The following is a 23,102-nucleotide window of genomic DNA, read 5'->3' as shown; positions in this document are numbered from 1 at the left end:
GTGCAGCTTCTGTGATGGAAAGAGCAGTGCTTTTGAACTTCAGCCATGATAATCAAACTTACAAATAAGAAGTTCTTTAGGGAAAATCTTATACTGGAATTTTTAAATAGCAACTTTCTACATGGGATGGAACCCTTCATTTCTTTCCAGCATCAGAACGACTTTATCTGTTATATTGTGTCTTGGGCACCACTCTTCAAGACAGATGAAGACAATGTGAAAAGTGTTCAGAAGAGGATGGCAAGAACAAAGAATATTCGATGTAGAAAATATGGTCCCTTAAGAAAGATGGAAAGAATTGACCTGTGTAACAAGGAGAAGATTGTGGAAAAGGGCAATAAGCAACTTCCAGTACACCACAGGATGGGAAAAGGAGTAACCAGTTTAAATTACAACAGGATAACAAAGATATATGAAAAAAAAAAAAAACCCAGAAATTCTAGTATCTTTGAGCATTAGAAAACAATGATCAGAGCTCATGATTTATCCAGTCATAGCTGATTCCTCCTCAATGTAGAGAGACTCAATGAGTCCTCAAACTCTCCTTGAGCACCTCCTGCTGCACCCCGTTCTGCCCCCATTGCTCCTTTCAGCACAAGCTCAAAGGAAGGAGCAAGACAGATGCTTGCATATACTATTTGTTACCAGCACTCCATGAAATGGCAATGACAATACCTTATAACAATCCAGGTAGTGATCACTCCATTGGTTCTTTTTCCTGTTTTGCCTTTTTCTGCTAATATTTTTGCATTAATTGAGTAAAAGTATTTGAAGTCTGCCATATTAGCAAATGCATTACTTCTGTCTTAAAAGTAGATAATATTTGAGATGCTTCTATTAAAAGAGAGAGCTAAGCAAAACATCAGAAGCATTAATCTCAAAAAAGCACTTATAGAGGGTCATGCAATGTTACAGGCATTGGAAAGAAACACTAATATATTCTACAAAATACAATATTGTCCAATGAAAGCTAAATATACACCAAATACATACTTGTGTACACATGCATTTTATCTCAGCAACCCATAAGAATTCTCAGAAGACATTTTGCTGTAACTAGGCTATAAAGAATTAACTTTATCAGAAACATGTTATCTATTTGTTTCAGGAAATAACTAAGTAGTTACGCTGGCTGCAGCATTACTTTTTAATTTAGCACCATAACATAAGAACTGAACACTTAAGATTGACTTCAAGTAATTTGATTACAAAATTTGCATTATGTGTGAATGCAAAAAACGGTGACTGCCTCTGTCAACAGTTGGTTTTCCTATCTTTACTGCATTAAGTATTAGGGAATGTGTGGTTTTAATAACCAGATACATATGCTAGGAGTGAGTGGCCAGAGCAAGCTGCCTGTGACCAATTTATAACCTGGAACCTGTTTGTCCAAGCCATTTGGGAAGGATGAACAAACATAAGATGGTTGGTCTTCGCCCCTTAGTGTTTGCTTAAGAATTAATATAAAACAACTATAAAAGAAAGAAATTTTTCAAAATCAATTTCTTATGTAAAACACAAGGGGACAACATAAGCCTTGTTCATCTAAAGTATTGCATAAGCATAACAACTCTTTGTAAGGCAGCAACACAATAAAAAAAAAAAAAAAGAAAGTTGAATCACTTGCTGTATGTAGAGCCAAGTAACTTATAGTTTGTACTTCTTAATTCTACACACATAACAGTACAAAGATTGACATAATTTGTTTTATGAACTCAAGCAACTCAGGCAAGAGGTGTTGTCTGGGTTCTGTGAATTACAATGGTTTGCATTATTAGGAGTCAATGGATCTGCAGGGCTCAGAAACTGCTCAGCAAAGCACCAGCTGGGCTTGAGTTACAAACATCTTAAAAACTGCTTGTGTCAGCACAAGTGCTGTGCAAAACTTGCCCTGGCAGAAAGTCCCACCAGTGAGGCAACAGCGACAAATGAAGCTGGGAATTCCAAGCAGTAGAATACAGAATCTTTCAGCCAGGAATAATTAAATGGAGTTCAGTGCTTTACCTTGTTGCTTGTAGTGTTAACAACACAGCCAGAAAATAGCAAACAAGCAGGCAGTGAGGCACCAAGAACCCAAGCTGATGCACCCAAGAACTCTGTAGGTGACCAATGGGACAATTACTAACAGAGGGAAAGAAGTAAAGTGATCAGAAAGAGAATGTGAGGGGGCTCTTTTCTTACTTTTCCCTAAAATATTAATCAAGTACATCCCAGGTTTGAATCTTCTAATATTTTTATTCACTTTTATTAGATGATCAACTCTTTTCTTGAAATAAATTTCCAACTAGATAATTTTGCACTAGATAATTTAGCAAAAAAGCAGCCCCCACATAAGCCTCTTGCATAAGGCCCTGCATGTATATTCATCCTTGCCTACAGAATTAAGTCTTAGGAGTAACAGCTCATTTTTGCTGAAATGTCCACAAGAACATGAAATCTGGAGCTGGTAATGAAGACAGCTATTCAAAGTGTGGATAAACTGCAGCCTGTTCCTGCTAGGAACCTAGTGAGAAGCATTTCCTGCTCTCCAGACCAGGAAGGGGCTCCTTATTTATTTAAAGAGAAGCTATTCAGTTCTGAACAGCACAGTGTTTTAGCAAAGATCATACAAAAGGAAAATATATGAAAGAAATTTGTAAGGTGATGCAATACACAATGCACTTGTACTACCATTAGCATAATAAGTGATTAAAATGTATGTATATGTGTACATCTGATCCTGTAATCAAAATTATCTCCTTCACATTGCAGACCATGTTAATAAAAGGCAAAACATAGCAACCCCAGCAGGCAAATTACCCAGTCCCAGGTGTCATTGAGAATCACCTCCCATTTAGTGTTCTATAAAAGCCATTACCTAGCAGTGATCACAGTGGTAAGGCAGCTTCTTATCCATCCCTTCCCTACTGAAATAAGCACGGCCTCATGGACCAGCTCAGGAGATTCATTCAACTGGATGCCAAAGGTATGTAACTAGGTGTATTACTTTACCCAGAGCTTTGTTATTTGTCATCTTGTCCAAAAGTAGCAATAATGTACCTTTTCAAGATACAGCAAAGAAGGGAGAGCTCAAAAAGCTTGTAGAAAAATAATGTGTAGGCTTACTTAAGAAATTTTAAAATCCTTTAGCTATTGACCCTCTCTGTATTCAGAATAAAGCAATACAGTTTTAACTAGGGAATTGCTAAATAGCATTTTCTAAAGAAATCTGGAAGTAGAGTAAGGATTCTTTAAGATATTCACAAAGTAGTGCTAATGAAAACAGCAGCATGCTATTATTAGATAATCTTATACATTAAAACCAAAACTTTTAATGTTTTTCTCAGGTGAAACATCATTTTTACTTACTAGTATTTACTAGCTATGCACAAGAGCTGAAATACAGCGTAGCTTCCTGTTTGCTTAGATACAAAGTTACATCTCTGCTGATTAAAGTAACTAGTGTTTTTTGATGGCACTGGACTTCGTTGTAGGGACATGCTATCATTCTCATACCTAGCACAGTGCATACAGGAGAAATGAACACCCACAGCACTATCTTGGAGAAAAGGATCTGACTTGCCTGTGATCTCTTCTTGGAGTCTACAGGCAGCAGATGCAGAGGAACATCTCCCTCTGCTCTTTTTCAGGGAACATGCAAATCCCATTGCCCACATGCTAGTGAGAGAGAAGCCTACAGCAAAACCAGAAATCTTCTCCATTCCAGCATGATGTACAAAACCACACATGGCTGAACAGATTTGCAGTGGGCTCCAACAGTGACTAGAGCTAGGAGAGAAACTTTTGAACAGTTTTGTAGTGGAAAATTCTCTGATGATAAAACGAGGTCATAGTAAATTACATAACATTGATCAAAGTACTTACACAGACCTTAAAAGGGCAGCATAAAATAAATTTTTCCCTTCAGAAACATTTTGAAATCCAGCACCATCTGGGATTTTGTTATCACGGTCCAGAGACTGTGGACCAAAGAAACGCCCCAGAGTAGTGATGTGGTCACGATGTGGCTGATGTGGCTCTGGCAGATGACTCTCACATCCCTTTGTTCCTTTGCCCAGCTGTAATAGCCTCAAACCCAGTCTTTAAAAGGCTATATTCTCTTCCTACCACACATGCAAACAATTAAACCTAATTTTTGGATAAAAACAGAAGGGAAACATTTAATTGCTGTTAAATGCTTAGCTAAACAATACATTTTCAGTTATTAAAAACTGTTTTACAAACTTTCTTTGATTTACTGTTTTTCGTGGACTTAATGCCAAAACAAAGTAGTGGATGGCAATCCACAAAAGAACTTTGCAAAAAGCGTGATCCAATTCTGAGAAGATACAGAAAAGGTCTCATGAAGTTTCCCTTATTTGGATATTTTGGGAGAGAAAATAATGTTTAAATCCATGCCCAAAAGATTATTCAGCATTAAGCATAGGAAAGTTACTGCAGTTCAAGGTATTGACTACATTCATTATTGGTATAGCCCTTAAACTTAGCTTTAAAAATTGTTTGGTTTGCTTTATTTTATTATCAGTTTATATAAAACATGATGCAAATGAAAGCTAAACCCATCCCATTTCAAAGTTATGGAATGAGACAAGTGTGAACCTAAGAAAATGAGATTAGATATTCTTTTGAACCTGCAACCTTCCAATTCCTATCTTGAAAATTTTAATAGTGAAAGAGTGAATTTTCCTTTCATATCATTCCATATCATTAATTTTAAACCTAATTTGTCAGAGCAGGTGTGAAGAACCAGTTCTTTATGGAGTAGTTACTGTAAAAATGAGATGCTTAACTTTTCACATAAGCTCACAGCAATGTATGGTTTTAGAGCCCTGAGGTATGTCAAAATCCAATCTTTCCCCCAGAAGTGGAACTATTCTTTTAAATTAAAGTGCTTGAACACTTGTGGGCTTGAAATACTGCAAGATATACTTTATACTCAGGGCAACATTGAGCCCACCTCTTAGCACACAACTCTTCCATCCTCAGAAGCAAGTTCATTACTTAAAGAGAGAATTTACAATTCAAGGGAAAATTTACAGCAGAATTATATGATTCCTTTTCTTAAGTCATGGCTAAACGCTAATTTTTTTTTTTTTTTAATTTTAACTTTGTTCCACATTCAGGAATATTGGGAAAGATACGATTGTGTTTAATAAAGAAACTGCTGCCAGATTTGGAAGACAGAAGGAAATATCATGAGGAGTTTGCCTCGTCCACTTCATTTCATGGCGTGCATAACATTGTCCACAGGCAGAGCAAGGCCCGCAGGGCACTGTGGCTGCTGATAGTCACAGGCTGCCTTGCCATTGTTGTCTGGCAGATCTGCAGTCGCTTCATCTACTACTTCAGCTGGCCAACCACAACTACAGTGGTGGTTCAGTATGTGGAAAAAGTCCAATTCCCTGCTGTGACCTTCTGCAACTTGAACAGGTAAAAACTATATTTGTTGTTTGCTCTTGAGACACAACACATCTTTATCTGAAAGCAGTCAGGTTCCACAACTCGACTGGACAAATCACATAAACCAAGGAAAATATGGCTGTGAGGGGCATGTCTTCCACACCATCACATGATACTTAAAAGAAGATGAAAATAGGAGAATCAAGCAAAGAAAGTTGCTTTTATAATTTTCCCTTCCTTCAGATGACATGGTTTTTAAGTTTCACAACACAAGCTGGAATTGAAAAACTCTGGTAGTAAGTGTTCTACATATGAGTGTTGCTTTTCAGTGTAACTAAGGGACAGCCATCAGCCACATTCAAGCTAAAATAAAAGACAAGATTAACAAATGATTTTAAATAGAAGCTTCATGCAAAGGTAAAAATCTTAGGTAAAACAGATTTTTTTACGTGAAACACCTCAGGTAAAATACCTTTTTTCAGAGGTGCTTGGCCTTTACAACTCCAGCTGAAGTCTGGAAGAAAGCGTTTGGTTTGTTTAGAAATCATGTGCCTAAACAAGAACTTCACTATAGATTTTTACATTTGAAGACAGTGGCTAATATTCAGTGCAGCCACTTCAAAAATAATTTAATGAATTTTTGGACTGATTTTTAGAGCAAAAACATAATTTAGGAACAGTTTTCTAAACACAGAAAGTGTATCCGCATTTTTTTCCTCAAAAATTAGTAAGTTTTCTCATTTTCCACCTTTTGCTGGCAGAATCAGCCAGAAGTCCAAGTCTCAAAGACCTGGAGTCATTCTGCCTCCCTCTGCCACCTCCCCATTTCCTGCATAAAGCTACCCTGGGTTATACCACACGACAAGCACTGCAGACAGAAGTCCCTCTGGCTGTTATGAACATGCCTCACCTCTTGTATCTATAGCAGCAGCACCCTGTAAGGAGTCAGCTACTGAGCACGGCATTTTTCCATCTAAGTAACAGTTTGCTGCCATATCCATCTGCCAGTCACGCTGTGCTTATCCTCCCCTCCTGTTTTTATTAACTGGGCTTTTTTCATCAGCAGGATAAAGAGGCACAGCACTTCCTTTGTCTTTATTTTTTTACTCAAATTTAGTGGTGAAGAACTGTTCCTACTAACTTTCCTTAAACTGGGGCATTAAGATCTATTACACAAATATGTTACATTAATACATTTTTTAAAATAACTTTATAACTTCTGTAAAGCCTTACTTTACTTCAATAAAGAACTTCAGTGCTTTACATAAGGAAAGCACCAACATAGTCTCATCACGTTTTTGAGACTTTTCAAGTAGATTCAAAGAGTAAAGATCACCTTTGATTTTAAGTACTGTGCTACCAGCTCATGGAATGTACTCTGTGTACAGTGGGATGTAGTGCCTTAGTAAAGCAGGTACATGAGACTACTGCAAATGTGCTTAGAAATCAATTTTCTAATTTAAGGAAAACAGCTTTTTTTTTTTTTCCCTGAATGGGCAGTTCCTCTCAGATAGTTTCCCACATGTAAACTCAATTGTTCAGCTTGTTATCGGTTCTACTAATCTGGTTGTTGGCTTATGTGAATGGTTCATCTACTCAGGGGATTTAGTTTTTAATGCTTAATAAACAACCACAGACAACAGCAATGTTTCCTGTATGACTGACCAGAATAGCCATAGGAAGGTGTCTATTTGCTGTTTCCAGATGTGGAAGATACATTCCTAGAGATAGGGACTATATTGTTTATTCCTGTTGTAGGGATCAAACTGCAATCTGTTGGACAAGAATCAGTTACAGTTTGTGAGCAGACAGCAAATTGTGTCACAGTTTTGTCAAAGGCAGCCTTGAGATCAGTCCTATAACTACAGAATTCCAAGAAATTCTTTCTCCTTCTCACTGACAGGTTTCAAGCTCATGCTGTGAGTAACCTGAAAGTAATTTTTTTTATTTGGAACATTGTATCTGCAATTCTCCAAAAAATTGCTATGGAAGACAAATATTCCCAGGAGTTAAATGATTTCCTTCTTGGGAACCAGAACTTCAGCATCAAAGATTTTACAAGGAAAAATGGGTTTTATCTGAACAGCAGCACATTGCTAGAATGTGATTTTTTTGGAAAGCCATGTTACCCACAGGTAAATATGTTTATTAAAACAATAGCACAGAGAAGAAGGGGATATATTTTTATACTCAACTCAAGACATCTAGCTTTGCCAGCTGCTCCCCAGTGCTCTTTTACAGTCAGCAAATAGAGAACAAAAGTCCTGCTCGAAATTACCCTGAGGGTGTCAATTCTCCCACTGACTACAGAGGCAGCCTGCTGGACTCTCTGAGCTGGAAGATGGGATGGATTTCAGTTTAAATTGCTCTCTGCTCTCTGTGCCACTTCTGCACAGAGAGCAGCCTTTGAAAGCTGTCGTACCTCCAGGCTGTATCTAAAAACCTTTTCCATCAGTGGCCTATAATGAAGGACAGTTTGTGCCAAGTGTTTTTGCATGACATGATTCTGTGGTTTTGTTCTTCAGGTCAAGAATATAGGCAGCCAGGGTAACAGGAATTTTAAATATTGAAAAAAAATAGCCCATCTTTGGGAATTTGGGACAACAGCCAAAAAATATGATCATTCCATTTTAATGTCAATTCTTCTGTAAAGGAATTCCCAACTTAGACAGAAAATGTGAACAAAGAAGTCAGGTCTATACCCCTTCAGTTTAATCTAACCTTTAGATATGCTGCAGTTTCTAAAATTAGGCATTAGAGATTTCTCTTAACTGGAAGACACTAGTGCTAAGAACTAAAACTAAAGCAATGAGATGCAGTCATGCTAAATTACAAGGTGGTTTCAGGAAAAAATGCAAATATTGTACTTTTATATATAACATGACAGTTTTGAAACAGTTTTTACTAAGCACATTTTTTAATGGAAAAAATGTAGACGTTACCTTTATTATATAATTTCTATATAATGTAACAGGTATAGAAATAACACAGGACCTCATTAAATTATTCTGAGCAGCTCATAAGTATTAATAAACAATGTGAAATTTCTCCTTTAAACTTCATTTTCTATACAAAGGGCTAAAATACTTGCAAATATTTCATCAAAAACCACTTTTCTGATTGTAATATTGAGCACTTTGGAGGAAAAAATAAAACAAAATAACCCAACAATAACTCCAGTAGCCCCTTTCTTGCATTGTAATTAACTAAGGAAACTGCAAGTGTTCTTTCTTTCATTTCACTCTTCCTTATTTTCTTTTATTGAAGGATTTTGAACATGTTTTCACTGAATATGGAAACTGCTTTACTTTTAATCACAATGATCTTTCAGCAAGAAGAGTGAGTTTGTCTGGAAGAGGCTTACATTTGCTTTTTGATGTCCAGCAGGTACAGTTATCCTAAGGATTATAAGCAACAAATCATGTACTAATTTATAAATTAGTGGAGGGTTTTTTGTTGTTTTTATTTTTTGTTTGATTTGGGATTTTTATTTGATTTGGTTTACAGAGGCCTCCAGAATTTCATGCACAAAATTCAAAATCAAGACTATTTCCATCTGAGAGGGTATTTTGAAGGAAAGACCCAAACAGATATTTAAAAAGACAGAATTATTAGTGACTCTGTCCCTAGCTGAAGGGAAGAAGGTTGTGAGTGAGCATGTACACGCACTGTTCACCCAGAACTGAAACATGTCATCAGAAGAGAGATTTAATTGTACACAAGCTGTGCATTTTTATAAAATACCCAGAAGGGAAGGCCACCTGGTGCCAATTTCTAAGTAGTACCAAATTTTATTTACAGCAGCTGCAGCAGCTCAATGCCAGCCAAGACCTTTGCACTGTAAATTGTTTCTGAAATTAGAATTGTCTTTTACCAACAAAAAAGCAGAATACGGGGAATATCACCTTGTAAGAACAGGGAAGAAAACTAACAGATTGATATATTACTTAGACATTGGCTTTTGTTCTCTAGGGTTTATGAGTCAGGAGTGAAAGGTTCTGAAGAGAATAATGGAAAGTTTAGTGAAATGTGATGGGTAGTTGCAAGTAAAAGGAATAAATCTCCAAGTTATGAGTAAATGCTCATCTATGACTTCTTACATTTAAAATTGGGGGATGACAAAAGGAATAGAAAGGTTAAAAGCTTATAGCAACTGGAAGGAAACCCAGAGAGCTAATGAACAAAGGAAATTCAGGTCAGTTTGCTTTTATACTTTCCTGTAAATTGCCAAAAATATTATTAAACAGCATAGTACCACAATAAATATAGCTCAAATTTCAGATGGTAAGCAAAGCCAAAACTACTTTAAACAATTCTTTTTGTATCAGGACAAATTCACTGACGAACCTACTCTTGGTTATACTGATGCTGGAATAACTTTTGTTATCCATTCACCCCAAGAGCTTCCACGCTTTGATGGTTTAGGTTTACTGACACCAGTGGGGACGCACGCACAGGTCGCGATCCGCCAGCTGAAGGTAAGGATTTGCCCATGGACTGCAAGTAGTGGTTTTTACTGGCTCCAACTCTCTTCTGAAGCACTAACAATGAATCAGACGTTGTGTAATGTAGAATACTTATTATGACTTAGTGACTCCAAAAAATAACATTTCCTCCAAACATAAATGAAATTACTGCTGTTTGGGAGAATATCACTGGTTTTCCTAATTTCTCCATCAAATTGTCTCTATCAATTGTTTCTATTAAAGTCAGCCTTTATTTCCTGTAACTTTGCAACCTCATTGACAGATAATGTTAAAAAGACACCATAGAATTTCCTTAATACATTCTGCTACCATTAAGGGGGTCTCACATTCCTAGTGGAATTCAAGAGGAGTGGAGTACCATTTTACACTAAACTGTCTAATCAGGCCCTACTTTTGCTTTGAGAGAGGGGAGATGAATTTTTAATCCCAAGAGCATGAACTGTAATTGCCTCTAATTAAATCACAATGTTACAGCTTATGTCTTCAACAGGCTTTCTTCAGCGCTTTAAAATGTGGAAAAACAATACCAACGTTTAAAACAGACCCAAAAAATTTGTATCTTTTGTTGTTATTACCCTACAGTCAATTATCCAAGAATACCCATGGGGAGAGTGCAAGCCTGATATAAAGCTTCAGTACCACAAGATTTATAGTACTAATGGATGTTTGCTGGAATGCAAAGCCCGGTACATACAGGACTGGTGTGGCTGTTTGCCATTCATTCTTCCAGGTATTTCTCAGGAGTATCATCATACCACACAATGATCATCTTCCTGGAAGACCTCACATGTTACTGAATAGCCATGGAGATAGAGCACATATTTGAGGGACATCTCCAGTTGATATTAATTAAAATTCTGAGGAAACAAGCAAGATATATGGTCAAGCCTAGACCTAGCATCTGGATCACTGTCTATTCTTAGGATACAGTCCAAAAAATAGAAAGAAACAATTATGCCTCAGGAGTGTCTTCACAGACTTCACAGTCTTCAACCTGGCTTCCTAAGGAACTGGAACTAAATCCATAAGAAGGCATACATTCTCACACATAATCCAGGCAACTTACTTTGCAGGCAGGTGTTCAGCAACCACAGCAGAAGAGCTTGCTTGAAGAAAGAATCTCAGGACTCCTACATGAGCCATAAAAGGAGCCTGGCAGCAGCAAAGGCTCTATAAAAGCCAAAAATGCTCTATGAAGCCTTCTAATCAGCTTCAAACATTGAGCACCAGGTGCATGCTGTAATACTCCCCTAAAGTATCCAGCCTTCTTAATTACTCTAGAAATGTAAAGCAGTAACACTGAGCTCTACCACCTATTCAGCATTAATGACAATACTGTCACCAAAAGCAACCCTGGAACCCAGATCTCTGCTCTTGCACCTCTTTTCACAATTGGTGGGCAAGAGAGCCACAAGAATGCCTGTACTGATTCATTGTATTTTTTAAATATGCTCAAGCAAGGCAGGACACCCTTACTAAAGTAGACCCATTCATGTGTACTCTCTAGCCTGTTAGTTTGAGAACCCGTGGGAAAGGAGGTTGGCAGTCTTCTGCAAACTCTCATGGAAAAGGGGTTGCCAAGACAGCTAAGTCTGGGTCTCCCATGCCTGGGGTGACAGCTTTATACAACTTTATACAAAGACAGTTAGATAAAGGAGAGCAATGCTTTCTGGAACTGTGTGCTAAACTGCCACACAACATTTCGTGTGATGGAAAACAATTTTAAAATGGGGTGAAACTGAGGCCAACTGAAAATTTTGCTCTAGCTCAGCATACTATCTTACCCCCTGGATATCCAAAAAACTCCTGCATGGAGTTCAAATTCAGAAACACATGGGATGTAATCTCATATCTACCTTACTTTGGAGGTTTTTGTTCATTTCCATGAGGAAAAGCAGAAATTCCTGTCTTTAGCATGCTAACACAAAGAGTGTGCCACTCTTAAGCTTAAAGGCAGTTCAGGCTGGTGCACATAATGAAGGTGTTTGCTCCAACAGCAGCCTCCTGGCTTGGTCTGTTGTGTCTCTTCAGCCTGTACCCCTCCTGGTGTTGGCAACTGCACTGTGCCCAACAGAATTGATTTCTCAGTTGTGTAATCATTAACATGAAGTGGTGAGCAGGCTTTGATGACGTTATATTTCAGTTTAGTACAAATAGAGGGTTAGATGGTTAATTGAGGCTCCTAAATATTTTTATTTATTTTTAGGAAATGGAACAGAATGTGACTTGCTGAAGTTTTACAAATGTGTTTATCCTGCAGTCTGTAAGTAATAACTTCATATTCATGATTTCCAAGCCAATGCCAAATAGTAAACAATATCTATCAATTAAACCAAAATACTGAAAATAATCTGAAATTGAGTACATCCCAGTTAATTTAATATTCTGAAAACAGAAACCAGACAGGGAATGAAATATATGCCCATTAAAAAACAAACAAACCACACAAAAAATACTCCCAAAAAAGAGTTTGTGTATATATATATATATGAAAACTAATAGAATAATTCATTTTAGCAATCAGAAATGTTTTAAAATGGAAGAACATCCAACTAATCTGTTTTCAGTTACCAGCCTCTGGCTAGCATTTTCACATCCTCATGGTAATCTTCTAGATCCAAAGTTTTATTCTTTGTGCAAGAAGAATGAACAGTAGAGTAATAACAGGTTTGTCAACAGGTAAAACATAAATCACTGGCTTTAAGGTTTTATAAATTTAAAAGTAAATTATAAATTTTGAAAGCGCTTGAAATGCAATTCTTTTCCAGAAACAAATAATCTATGCACAGTGGGTATGAAATTTGTAAGTCACTGCAACAGACTGGAAAATACTCAAAATGGTAATCTGAGAAGTAACTTTTCATGAACTTCAGAAAGTTTTCTTTTTAAATTGGTTTGGTTTCTATTGTGTAATGTGACTCTCTCTGAGTGATTAGTAGACTCAGAAGTTGGTGGGGGGGACTGTTTTGATAAGGTGTGTGCAACATTCAGGCCAGATCTACTACTGTGAACAATTCCTTTTTTTCCCCCTGTAAACTATTTTAAAATGGATTCCACTAAATTCACATTCTTATATAACCATGATCCTTAAAAGCCTGTCATGAGGGAAGATGCACATTATTTTACTTAATAGATATTCAGTGACTGAATGTCAAAGAAACCACAGAGCAATAAGCAAAAATGACCCCAAATTCATCTGAAGGATGGACAGGATTCAGAGCTGGATCCCTGAAGGTTTGTAGATATATGGTCCCTGGGATCTCATTTTAGGGGCTCACTCTCCTTTGACAGTGTAGGAGAGGCAAGACATCTGATAACAAAATCTCAAGTGACAGCACACTTATCCAGTATTTGCAGGACCCACTAAGAACACTATTTTAGGAGCTTTAAAGGCTGCCTCTCCTGAATAAAATCCACAATGCCAACATCCCTAGAGAGTATTTCAAATAATCAGCTAACAGGCTGAGATATCTCCTTCTCTGCGCTCTGCAGAGGTGAGAAGCCCACAAACAGAGTGAACAGACACAACCTCTGCCACCCCCCAAACAGGACAAATAGAGCATCACAAGAGGAGATCACAGTACTCATCTCACAGTGATGGCTTATGATTTAGGAAACATTTATGCCTTAAAATTTTTCATCCACATTGTTTTTCTCTAGCTTTGCCAGATTTCTGTAATGATTATTTTCTGTAATTCTTTCTGTAATTCCTTGTTAAGACTAATGGCTCCCCAATTTCATGTCAGCCAGACCTGCAGAATTTTATTATTTCTCTTCAGTATTTGAAGAGACAAAGCTTTCCCTAAGCCTTCTTAGCTGTCTTGAGCCCAATTGTCAAAGGGCATGCAGGGGTTAAGGTAAAGTGAACTTAGCTTAGCAAGGTTTTTATAGTTATCAGATGATAGCAAGTTGGAATTGCTCTGGAAGTGTTTCTGTGCACTGAAATGAACTGGGTAGGCACTAAGGCAACAAGAGCAAGGATATACACCTAAGTATTTAATCTAAAAGCTGCACAGAACATGGAAAGTCTTCTGTTGTCTTTTTGTTTAACTGTGGGTGAGAAATAATAAGCACATAAAGCCCCAGTGAAGGCATAAAGACTTAGAGGTGCTGTATTTCTTTGGAAAAAGTGAGAAAAAGATCTCAACCCTTGTTTTTGTGCACCAGTTTCCCAAATGAAATTTGCAAATACTTATTTGATCCTTCAGTACTGACAAGGATCCACTTTTCCTGGGATAATTAATCCACACATTTATCAAAGACAATTAAAAGTAATTTAGTATTTTTTAAAAGTTTTTAAATTGTTTGCTTTTAAAGAAATATTATATAAAATTATTTCTTCTGAAATTTCAGATGATATAGAGATAAAAGGATTATGTACAGTAGGAACACACAATTCCACGTGCCCTGCACCATGTGAAGAAACAGATTATCCTACCACTGTCACCTATTCAAACTTTGGAGGAGAAAAAGCCATAAAATATTTTTCTACAAAACTGAAGAAAAGCTCAGAATACATCAGGTAATCTTGCTTAAAACCTTGTCTAACAAAGAAATTATAGATTCCTTTTACCCATGTTAGTGGAGTGTATGATGAAAATATGACCTTAAAAAGTTATTCTTACATCTAACATTGCCTGTGAGATAACAGAATCTCTTGGACAAAACTGGTTAAGATTTATACAAATTCATATCTATATTGATGTATGTATTATACACACAGATATATATACATATATGTATATAATGTACTTAGATGCACCTAAGACTGGATAACAAAGAATAGATAATGCAATTACAGAGTAATATTCTCAATTAACTTCTCTCTCACTAATCTCTGATGGCAAAGTTTTCTGATCACTGTTTCAATTAGGAATAAAAAAAAATGGGGTTATCAAACCTATTCACAATCAATTTAGTGGAGAAAACCAATCTTTACACTTCCACAAATTAAGGCAATGAAAAAACACAAATAGATGCTGTATAAAGTTTTTTCTCCTTTTAGCTTATTCCCAAAGGAAGTTTTGTAAATACTGAAGACCTGCATTTTACTGTAGCAGCAATGCCAATGATTTAATAATATTTTCTATTGTTAGTAGCATTCCCTAACATTATTTATATTATAAAAGTTTAGAAAATCTTTGGTACCACATCAATCCTCAAGAGGTAGCAGAAGAGAGAAACAGGATGGTTGTGTGTGATTGAAAGCACTACTCAGAAAAAGGAAGTAGCAAATTTGATACAGTTTCATCCACTGAATTGCCTCTTTCTCATAGCCAGAGCTGTCAGCAATACAAATAAGTATTAAGGCAGGTGCTACATGAACTCATAGTATATAGAAGATCAAAGTATGTTTATAAACAACTGTAGAACATTGGATTCATGAAATATCTATGAGTTTCATTGTCTCAGTGACTTTGGCTTTCTCACTTTTAAGCCATCAGTCTGCAAATGCTGGCATATGTTTATACATGCACAGGAACTACACAAATCATAAAATGGTTGGGTTGGATGGGACCTTTAATGTTCAACTAGTCCCATTCCCCTGCAATGAGCAGGGACATCGTCATCTACATCAGGTTGCCCAGAGCCCAGTCCAACCTGACCTTGAATGTTTCCAGGCTTGGGCTATTCACAACCTCTCGGGGCAACCTGTTCCACTACACTTGTAAAAAATGCCTTCCTTACACCTAGTCTGAATCTACCCTTACTTTACAACCATTACCTCTTGTCCTGTATCTATAGGCCCTATTAAAAAGTCTGTTCCAAATGAACATTATGAAAATTAAACCTGTTATATACAAACAATATTAATCCCTTCAGGACATTTTATCTTTGTTGATTATTTTATTGTCTGCAAACATCATGCACAACTCAGTAATTATTCAATTACACAAGGGAACATACAAAAAATTCCTCTGTTACCAGGCCTTAACCAATAGGAATCCTGCCAACACATTAATGAGTACATATTTCAAACTATAAAACATAGAGATGTAATTATTTCTGAAGATGTTATGAGGAAAAAGTTAAATATTTATTGGATAATTCTGCTAGCAAATACATTACAAGGGAAGACTCTAACAGAATCTAGGAGAATAAGATTATTTTTATACATTAGCGCTACCTGAACTTTAGAATTTTCACCCAAAGAGATAGAAGTAATGACGTTGTATAGAAAATACTTTATTTTCATGAATATTATAAATGAGTTCATTGTCACTATCAAAGCAAAAACCTGCAGCTGTTAACACTTCCAAGGAATCATAGGAGGGTTTAGATTGGAAGGGACCTTAATGATCATCCAACCCCTGGATGGTTCCAACCCATGTGGACAGGGATATCACCCTCTACATCAGGTTGCTCAAAGCTCCATGGCCTTGAGCACTGCCAGGGATGGGGTATCCACAACTTCTCTGGGCAACCTGTTCTAGCGCCTCATCACCCTCACAGTAAAGACTTTTTTCCCAATATCCAAACTAAACCTATCCTGTTTCGGTTTAAAGCCATTGTCCTATCCCTACATGTTCTTGTAAAAAGTCCCATTCTATGTTTTTTGTGAGCCCCCTTTAGGTACTGGAAGGCTGCTGTAATTTCTCTCCAGAGGGTTCTCTTTTCCAGGCTGAACAGACACAAGTCTCTCAGCCTGTCCTCATAGGTGAGGTGCTCCAGCCCTCTGATCATCTTCAAGGCCTCCTCTGGACTCTCTTTTTATGATGGGAGCCCCAGAACTGGACAAAACCCTCCAGCTGTTCCATTCTGCCCCTCTGCTTCACTCTTGTGGACCTTCCCTCCATGTTCTGGTCACTCTTCCTTCCATGCAGTCCAGGCTGACTCTAAGGGCTGCAAGAGCACATTTCTGATTTGTGTTGAGCTTCTCCTTAATGAACACCCCAAGTCCCTCCACTTAGGGCTGCTCTCATCCTATTTTCTGTTCAATCTCCACTTGTGCTTGTGCTTGCCCTGACCCAGGTTCAGTACTTAGTACCTGGCCTTGCTCAACTATGTGAGGTTTGCAAAGGCTCACCTCTCAAGCCTGTCCAGGTCCCAGGTCCTGGGATGGCATCCTTTCCCTCCAGCATGTAAGTCACACCAGACACATCTTGGTGTCACGACAAACTTGCTGAAGGAACCCTCAGTGCCACTGTCTATATCACTAAAAAGATGTTAAACAGCTCTGGTAAAAATACTTGGATATTGAGCCACTGACATTATCTGTGCAGTCAGTTTTTGTGTTGGCTTTCTTCCAAACGCATTATTTTTACATTCCATTTAAGACTTAGGCAGAGTCTTTCTGTAGACAAGACACCATAAAGAGGAGCTCTTCATTCAGTAATTACACAGGTCTTCATCCAGCTGAGATTTACCCACTCTTCCACTTTTGCAGCAGGCAAGAATATAATTAGGTAAGTGAAGCTACTAGCAGAGGGTAGAACTGAACATCCAAGTTTTGGACAAGCACTGCTCTGCACAAACATGCCAATTGAAATAAGCACCATTAAATATGCAGTTGCATGTAATCCACTTGCAAGAGTGGTAGGCTACACTTTATTTGACATTTCCATTCAAGTTTTTCTCAGTGATCCTTAAAAAACATGAGTCTACCCCACAGTACAGATCTAGAGCTACCTTTTCAACACTAGGAAAATCTAGTCCTGCTAAACTGCTGTTGTTATTTGGATTTAGGGTTTTCTCCTTCTATCAAAATCAACCGATTTTGATAAAACTCATCTAACTTTTCGTTAATGACACCATCCCTCTCCCTGAACTCAGACCATGCTGACAGATGTTGGTAAAAATGAGCAGCACTCCTGACTGTCTCAAGTAAACTCTGTGTTTGTTCATTAGGCAAAATCTTGTGCGTATTGAGATTAAATATCATGACCTGAGCTACAAAATAACACAGCAGCAGAAGGCTTTGACTATCTCTGAGTTGCTTGGTAAGTGAATGTTTAATATTTATTATTGATTTATAACTAATCTAAAAATAGTAATAGACAGACAAAAATCCCCTACCAGAAAAAAATAAAAATCCTGGTTTTTTAATTCTCTCACCTCCTGAATAAAAAACTATGTGTGGGCTTCTGAACAAGAAGCCATAATTTTTATATATAATAGTAATAATCGTGTCTGTCTGGTGGTAATTTTTGATACTGTCTTCTGTCATTCCATTAAAGAAGCCATGCTATGGACAGCAGCTGAGAGTAAGAACTAAGTTTGGCACTAGTTTATGGCTCTGTCACAGACAGGACTGCAAGAACAGTGACATTTAGGGGATTTTGAGAGGAGAGGGAGAACATGGGAAAGAGAAGTAAGGGAACAGCTACAAAGGCATAGAAGTAGTAAATATTTTAAGTATCCGTTTCACAGTAGCATGTCTTGTGTTGTACTTACTTTACTCAGAATTTTCAAAAACACATTAGTCTTCAGCAAACTTTCTTAAGAATATGAATTCTGTTTTCCTAAAGTGATGGATTATGTATATTGAATTTATGTAACACTTGAGCCTGGCAGGGTTTTGTTTGCTTGCTAGACTAAACCAGATGCTTTGTATGACACATGTTTATTTCCTTCTATTACAGCCGATGTAGGTGGCCAGCTTGGATTGTTTTGTGGTGCCAGTATGATTACAATCATAGAACTGCTAGAGTATATTTTTACTAACTTCTGTTGGATGTGCATCTTTTTTCTTTTGAAAGCTCCTGAAATGCCTCAATGGAACAATCCATCCCAGAACCAACCAACACATAAGGGAGAAAAGAGGGGAATACAAGAATGTTAATGGTTTGTGGAAGGCCAGAACTAATTGCAAATTCCCTTTCTTTTTAAGATACAACAGATACTGTAATATTTTACATTGCTCCCTTCTCTGCTGTCCTTATTCTCCCTATTATTCCCTAAAATGATTTAACTGTGCTAAATAACTTTAAAGAATGCATTTCACAAAGACTCACTTTCCTTCTTATATAAATAAAAATGCAATCTTTAACTTTTATTTTAATAATTTTTTTTAAATCGCATAGCAAGTGATGCTGACATATGATAAAATTTAGCATTCATAACCCAGATTTTATCTTCTGTGTTTTGAGTGATGAGAAATAATACACATGCCAAATTATCTCACAGAAATTTCTTGACTATTATAAACATGGAGCATTGTTATTCTTAAAATGCTGGTTCCTTATTAACAACTCTTCTAGTGGGTTTTCATCGTAACATATTCCAGTGAAGAATATGGTGACTTCACCTAGAACAATTAAGAATGTGCCTAATAGCAATAAAATTTACAGTACTATCTGTCTGAAATACATCAAAAAAATCTCATCAGTCTGCCAGCTACTGTAGAGAACCACAGGGCATGCAAGTGGATAGCAAGTGGGCAAGCATGGGTCAACTTCAGTGTTTAATGTCATGAAAGATGATAATAAAGGCTTAATCTAAATCCTACTAAATATGAGTCAGTGTAAGAATTTTGTAGCTTTGGTACCGATTCAGGCTTCCTGAACATTATTTCAGTGTTCAGAAAAGCTTCTGTGGTTTCCTACATCTGTTTGGGCTTATAGAGCAGTAGTGGTTTAGTCTTACAGTTTTTTAAGAAGACTGCAGTGATTAAATAAAGTAATAAGTGTATTTACTGAAGAGCCAAGTCCTTAACGTCAGATATAAAGTAATGAAAATGCTACCATTTGGCCACCATTGGCAACAGCTTCCCTTCAGCATAAGCCCTAGGATTTGCAAGGAAACACAGGAAATGTCTTTGCTACCTAGAAAGAGATGCCTTGATTTTTCTCCTCTAACCTTAAGCACAACTCAAAGATCTTTTTTCTCAATTCTCATTTATTGGTCACTCCACTTCTGCTGGGACTTTTCCCCCCACGCCATTATCAAGCCCAGGCACATTTGGCTCAGCAGCCCTATAAAAATGTTGTTCTGCATTAGCCAACACAAAGGAAGAATGTAAAAGAGAGCAAACATACTGCAATATTTTTCCAAAGACTTCTCCCAGCCTCAAACTGTTTCTAACTGTGGAATTCTCAAGCCAAAAGAAATTATAGGTTTGTAAGAAGGAACCAGGTATTATCTGACTTCTGGATAAAAAGAAAAGCAGGGTAAAGTTTAAACATAGTAATCAAGCACACCTTGTATTTCAAAGATCAAAGTGTTTTGTAGCTATCAATCACAATGATTTGTTTTGTTTGCTTCTATTAATAAGAGCTGAATAAAATAACATTATTATTGTAAAGACTAAAGAAAACAAAACTGGTATTGTTTCTGTCCAAAGGTTCACGTGAAACGAAGCACAGAACATGCTAAAAAATCAGCCAAAAAAGCAGCAGTCCCCAGAAAGGGAACGTACTGAAATCTTTGCTTTGTTTAACAAGACTAAAATGACTTTTGCTTACTCCACTGACTTTGTTCAAGGACAGCTGAAATCATGGCTTGGTTACAGATTCTTTTAACACACATGGCAGAAGGAGTTCTGAAGAAAGCACAAAGACTTGTTTTGCCCAAGGTCAAGTGACAGACGTTGATGTTTTTTTTTTCAGCAATGGTTTGTGATAAGATTATATAAAGCAATTGATTCCCCAGCACAGCTAAATTTAGCAATTGTGCTGTGCAGCAGAGCAGAAGTAAGGGTGCTTTTGTATTTTGATGTATGACTACTCCTCTATTATGGCAATAGAATTTTAAAAGGTGTTAAGAAAATGTCTGGCTTTACTGACTGGGTGACAATGTCATATCTATAAGGATGGCAGAAGCAAGGTATTTTAAGAGTTTGAACAGATCATCTCCTAGTTTAGCATTACTTTGTCACTTATTTATTCAGTTTTCCTTTTCACAAGTGCACATCCATGCTCCAAGTAAACATACTGGCAAGCTTTTCCCATAGCAGTTGATTCTAAAATGGTAGATCCCTCTTCCTCACCAAAGGGAAAGCTCCCATAAGTTTCTCCCAAGTCTCTGTCTAATGTGCAAAAAGAGATAAAACATAGAATTTTATATTAAAAAAAAATTTAAAATACATTTTTAAATGTGTTCTGTAGAAGTCATTAAACTTTAATGCTGTAGAGAATCTCACACTGTTGCATACATTTTCTCAAGAACAGAAGAAGGCAATTTAGTTATGTGGATAATGACCTGTTTTTGGGAGGTCCGGATTTTATAGAGCAGTGTTGCATTCACTTATGGATTTTATAAGTATTTTTCACAGGGTATTGTTTATACATAGAGTATTATTTAGACATAGTATTAATTTTCAACTGAGCTCCTGGTACAAGGAAGACAGACTCAATACCATCAGAGAACTTGCCATGAGAGAATGGGGTGAGGGAAAGTTGGAGTTAGCTAAAGACAAGAATCACACTTTTTGACAAGTTTCTTTAGCTCATTTCCCTTCTTCTAACTGTCTCACAATACTACTATTGCAATGTACATGGCAGACATCGCTAAAGGAATGCTAGAAAATAAAGAATTATTCAAGAAGTAATTGCACTTTTTCCCAAAGAGTTCAGGAAACAGGTCTGGCACTTATTTTTTTGGCAAAGCAAAATGTAGAATGTACAGAATGGCCTGTACAGAAGGATTTGGAGCAGACTCTCATGGCGTAGATGAATTCACTGCAACATTTCACCAGTAGATGCCCCACTTACCTTAGGCTGCTGTTCACAAGGCTTCTCTTGCACAGTTGATTTCTCAGCACTCTTTAGAGAATTTCTCAGTGTAACTGAAGTCAGATTGTTTCCCCCTGGTTAATGAGGTATCAGCTGGGGAAATATTTCAAAGGAGCTCCTGACAAACCTACCATTATTTAGACTGAACTAAGAGACATCATCTTTGCAGCAGTATGTTTAGATAGATTCCTATCTAAACAAACAAACAAAAGTATACAGCCATCCCCACTCTACATCAAAATAAGCTACCAAAGCATTTCTTAAGGAGCTTATACAAGCCAGCTGATCTAATGCTGCTTAAGGAAGTGTTGGTTGAAGTAAAATAATTATCATCACCAACTATTTAAGCTGAAACTATGCGGGGGGGGAAGTATTTCCCTATATAATCACTCAAATTTGAAAGTACTTAGCTGTGCCCACACCCTAGCCCAAATACAAGTGTTTGCACTGTGTGTGAATCTGGTGCTGGCAAAACTTCCTCACCTGAACAGTACCTCATGGCAGCACAACACAGCCAAGTTTCTTACAAATAAACATTGTCTCACAATTGCTCAGTATTTTGGAAATCCAAACATGATCATGCAATTCTAAAAACTCCCAGACCAACATAAACCATATTGTTTCACTCACACTGTCTCTCAAAGTATTAAGTGTTTCCAGAATTTCATACTTCTATACACAGAAGTGAGTATCCCTTATTAGGCTATAAACATTAGTACATCTTGTCATACTAACTGTATCCAGAGTTAAACACATTCTTGTGTTGGCAGTCAGTGCGCTTAATAAACTCAGGATACAGGAAATATTTCCAACTTCACACCATATTAATTACTTAGTGCAACGTTGAAACATGACAGGGTTATAAATGATAAATTCTGTGTGGTGAGGATACTGCTGCAGGGTTAGCATCAGATCTTGTTCATGTTGCTTATGGCCATCCTGCACTGTTAACCCTCTTGCACTCTGACCCTTTATCCAGCAGGAGATGCTCACCTCTGTTCACTCTTCACTAAAGGCAGTCACCACAAGAAGGAAAGCTTCTTTAGAACACAAAAACTTCCAAATGGCTGCTCCCACTACACATACAATTGAAGTTTAAACAGGGAATCCCCACCTATCTCTTGTCTCAGGACAGAAATGCCCAAGGTAGTGGGGTCTTTGTGTTCTTGGTTTGATTATTTTTTAGTGCCTTTTGGGATCAGGACTACTTCCACAAAACTAGGAGAAAGAGGTTCACACGTGTAGCTGCTCTGTCCTGAGTGAAATTCTAAAACGCTTCTATCTCCAAAGAAAAATGTCATTTTGCAACAGGAAGCCTGGTTAAGTGTGCATCTATTTATGGCTTGCTAATTCTTGGGGGTTACTGTCAAAGAAATAACCCTGAGCCTTAGAAAATTTAGTAAACACTTCAAGGTCCTTAATGGAAAGGATGATAGCCCACATTATAATTGTTAGTGTTTCTGCCTATTTTATGACACTCAAAGTCACCCTCCCCTTAGCCAGTCATTTTGAGTTAAAGAGATGAACACTAAATAAACCCAGG

At 37.2% G+C, this 23,102-nt stretch overlaps 2 protein-coding genes across 13 annotated transcripts in view; one reads left to right on the top strand and one right to left on the bottom strand.

Moving 5' to 3' along the window:
- The window catches only part of TDO2 (tryptophan 2,3-dioxygenase), a 41,884-nt gene that overhangs the window by 16,369 nt on the left and 2,413 nt on the right, over positions 1 to 23,102 (bottom strand). For 3 of the 11 annotated variants that reach the window (XM_064417467.1, XM_064417476.1, XM_064417473.1), the window contains exon 2: positions 21,539 to 21,652. The exons of 5 other annotated variants lie outside the window; for them this stretch is intronic. The gene's annotated coding sequence lies outside the window, so the exon portion shown is untranslated. Of the gene's footprint in view, positions 1 to 21,538; positions 21,687 to 23,102 lie in introns of all 11 variants that reach the window. 3 more of the 11 variants (XM_064417470.1, XM_064417469.1, XM_064417468.1) reach the window with 3 other exon arrangements.
- ASIC5 (acid sensing ion channel subunit family member 5) lies at positions 2,880 to 20,304 on the top strand. Of its 2 annotated transcripts, none has more exons than XM_064417465.1 (10): positions 2,880 to 2,965; positions 5,124 to 5,430; positions 7,304 to 7,535; positions 8,668 to 8,787; positions 9,729 to 9,878; positions 10,470 to 10,617; positions 12,094 to 12,150; positions 14,241 to 14,409; positions 17,736 to 17,827; positions 18,587 to 20,304. In XM_064417465.1, exons 1-10 carry the CDS (start codon positions 2,926 to 2,928, stop codon positions 18,667 to 18,669), a joined length of 1,398 nt encoding a protein of 465 aa, XP_064273535.1. In that variant the 5' UTR covers positions 2,880 to 2,925; the 3' UTR covers positions 18,670 to 20,304. The 2 variants fall into 2 exon arrangements, with proteins under 2 accessions (XP_064273535.1, XP_064273534.1); XM_064417464.1 differs by having other exon boundaries at positions 18,470 to 20,304.

Source organism: Passer domesticus, chromosome 4 (assembly GCF_036417665.1).
Source record: "Passer domesticus isolate bPasDom1 chromosome 4, bPasDom1.hap1, whole genome shotgun sequence".
NCBI classification, from domain to species: domain Eukaryota; kingdom Metazoa; phylum Chordata; class Aves; order Passeriformes; family Passeridae; genus Passer; species Passer domesticus.
Note: the sequence above shows the minus strand (reverse complement) of the source record. Positions and strands in the feature narration are given on the sequence as shown.

What these genes read in the sequence shown, in the direction of transcription:
- ASIC5 (XM_064417464.1), top strand. Translation starts at nt 2,926, where the DNA reads ATGGACCAGCTCAGGAGATTCATTCAACTGGATGCCAAAG. An exon ending in ACCTTCTGCAACTTGAACAG is followed by an intron (nt 5,431 to 7,303) that starts GTAAAAACTATA and finishes TCTCACTGACAG; the next exon opens with GTTTCAAGCTCATGCTGTGA. An exon ending in GAAAGCCATGTTACCCACAG is followed by an intron (nt 7,536 to 8,667) that starts GTAAATATGTTT and finishes CTTTTATTGAAG; the next exon opens with GATTTTGAACATGTTTTCAC.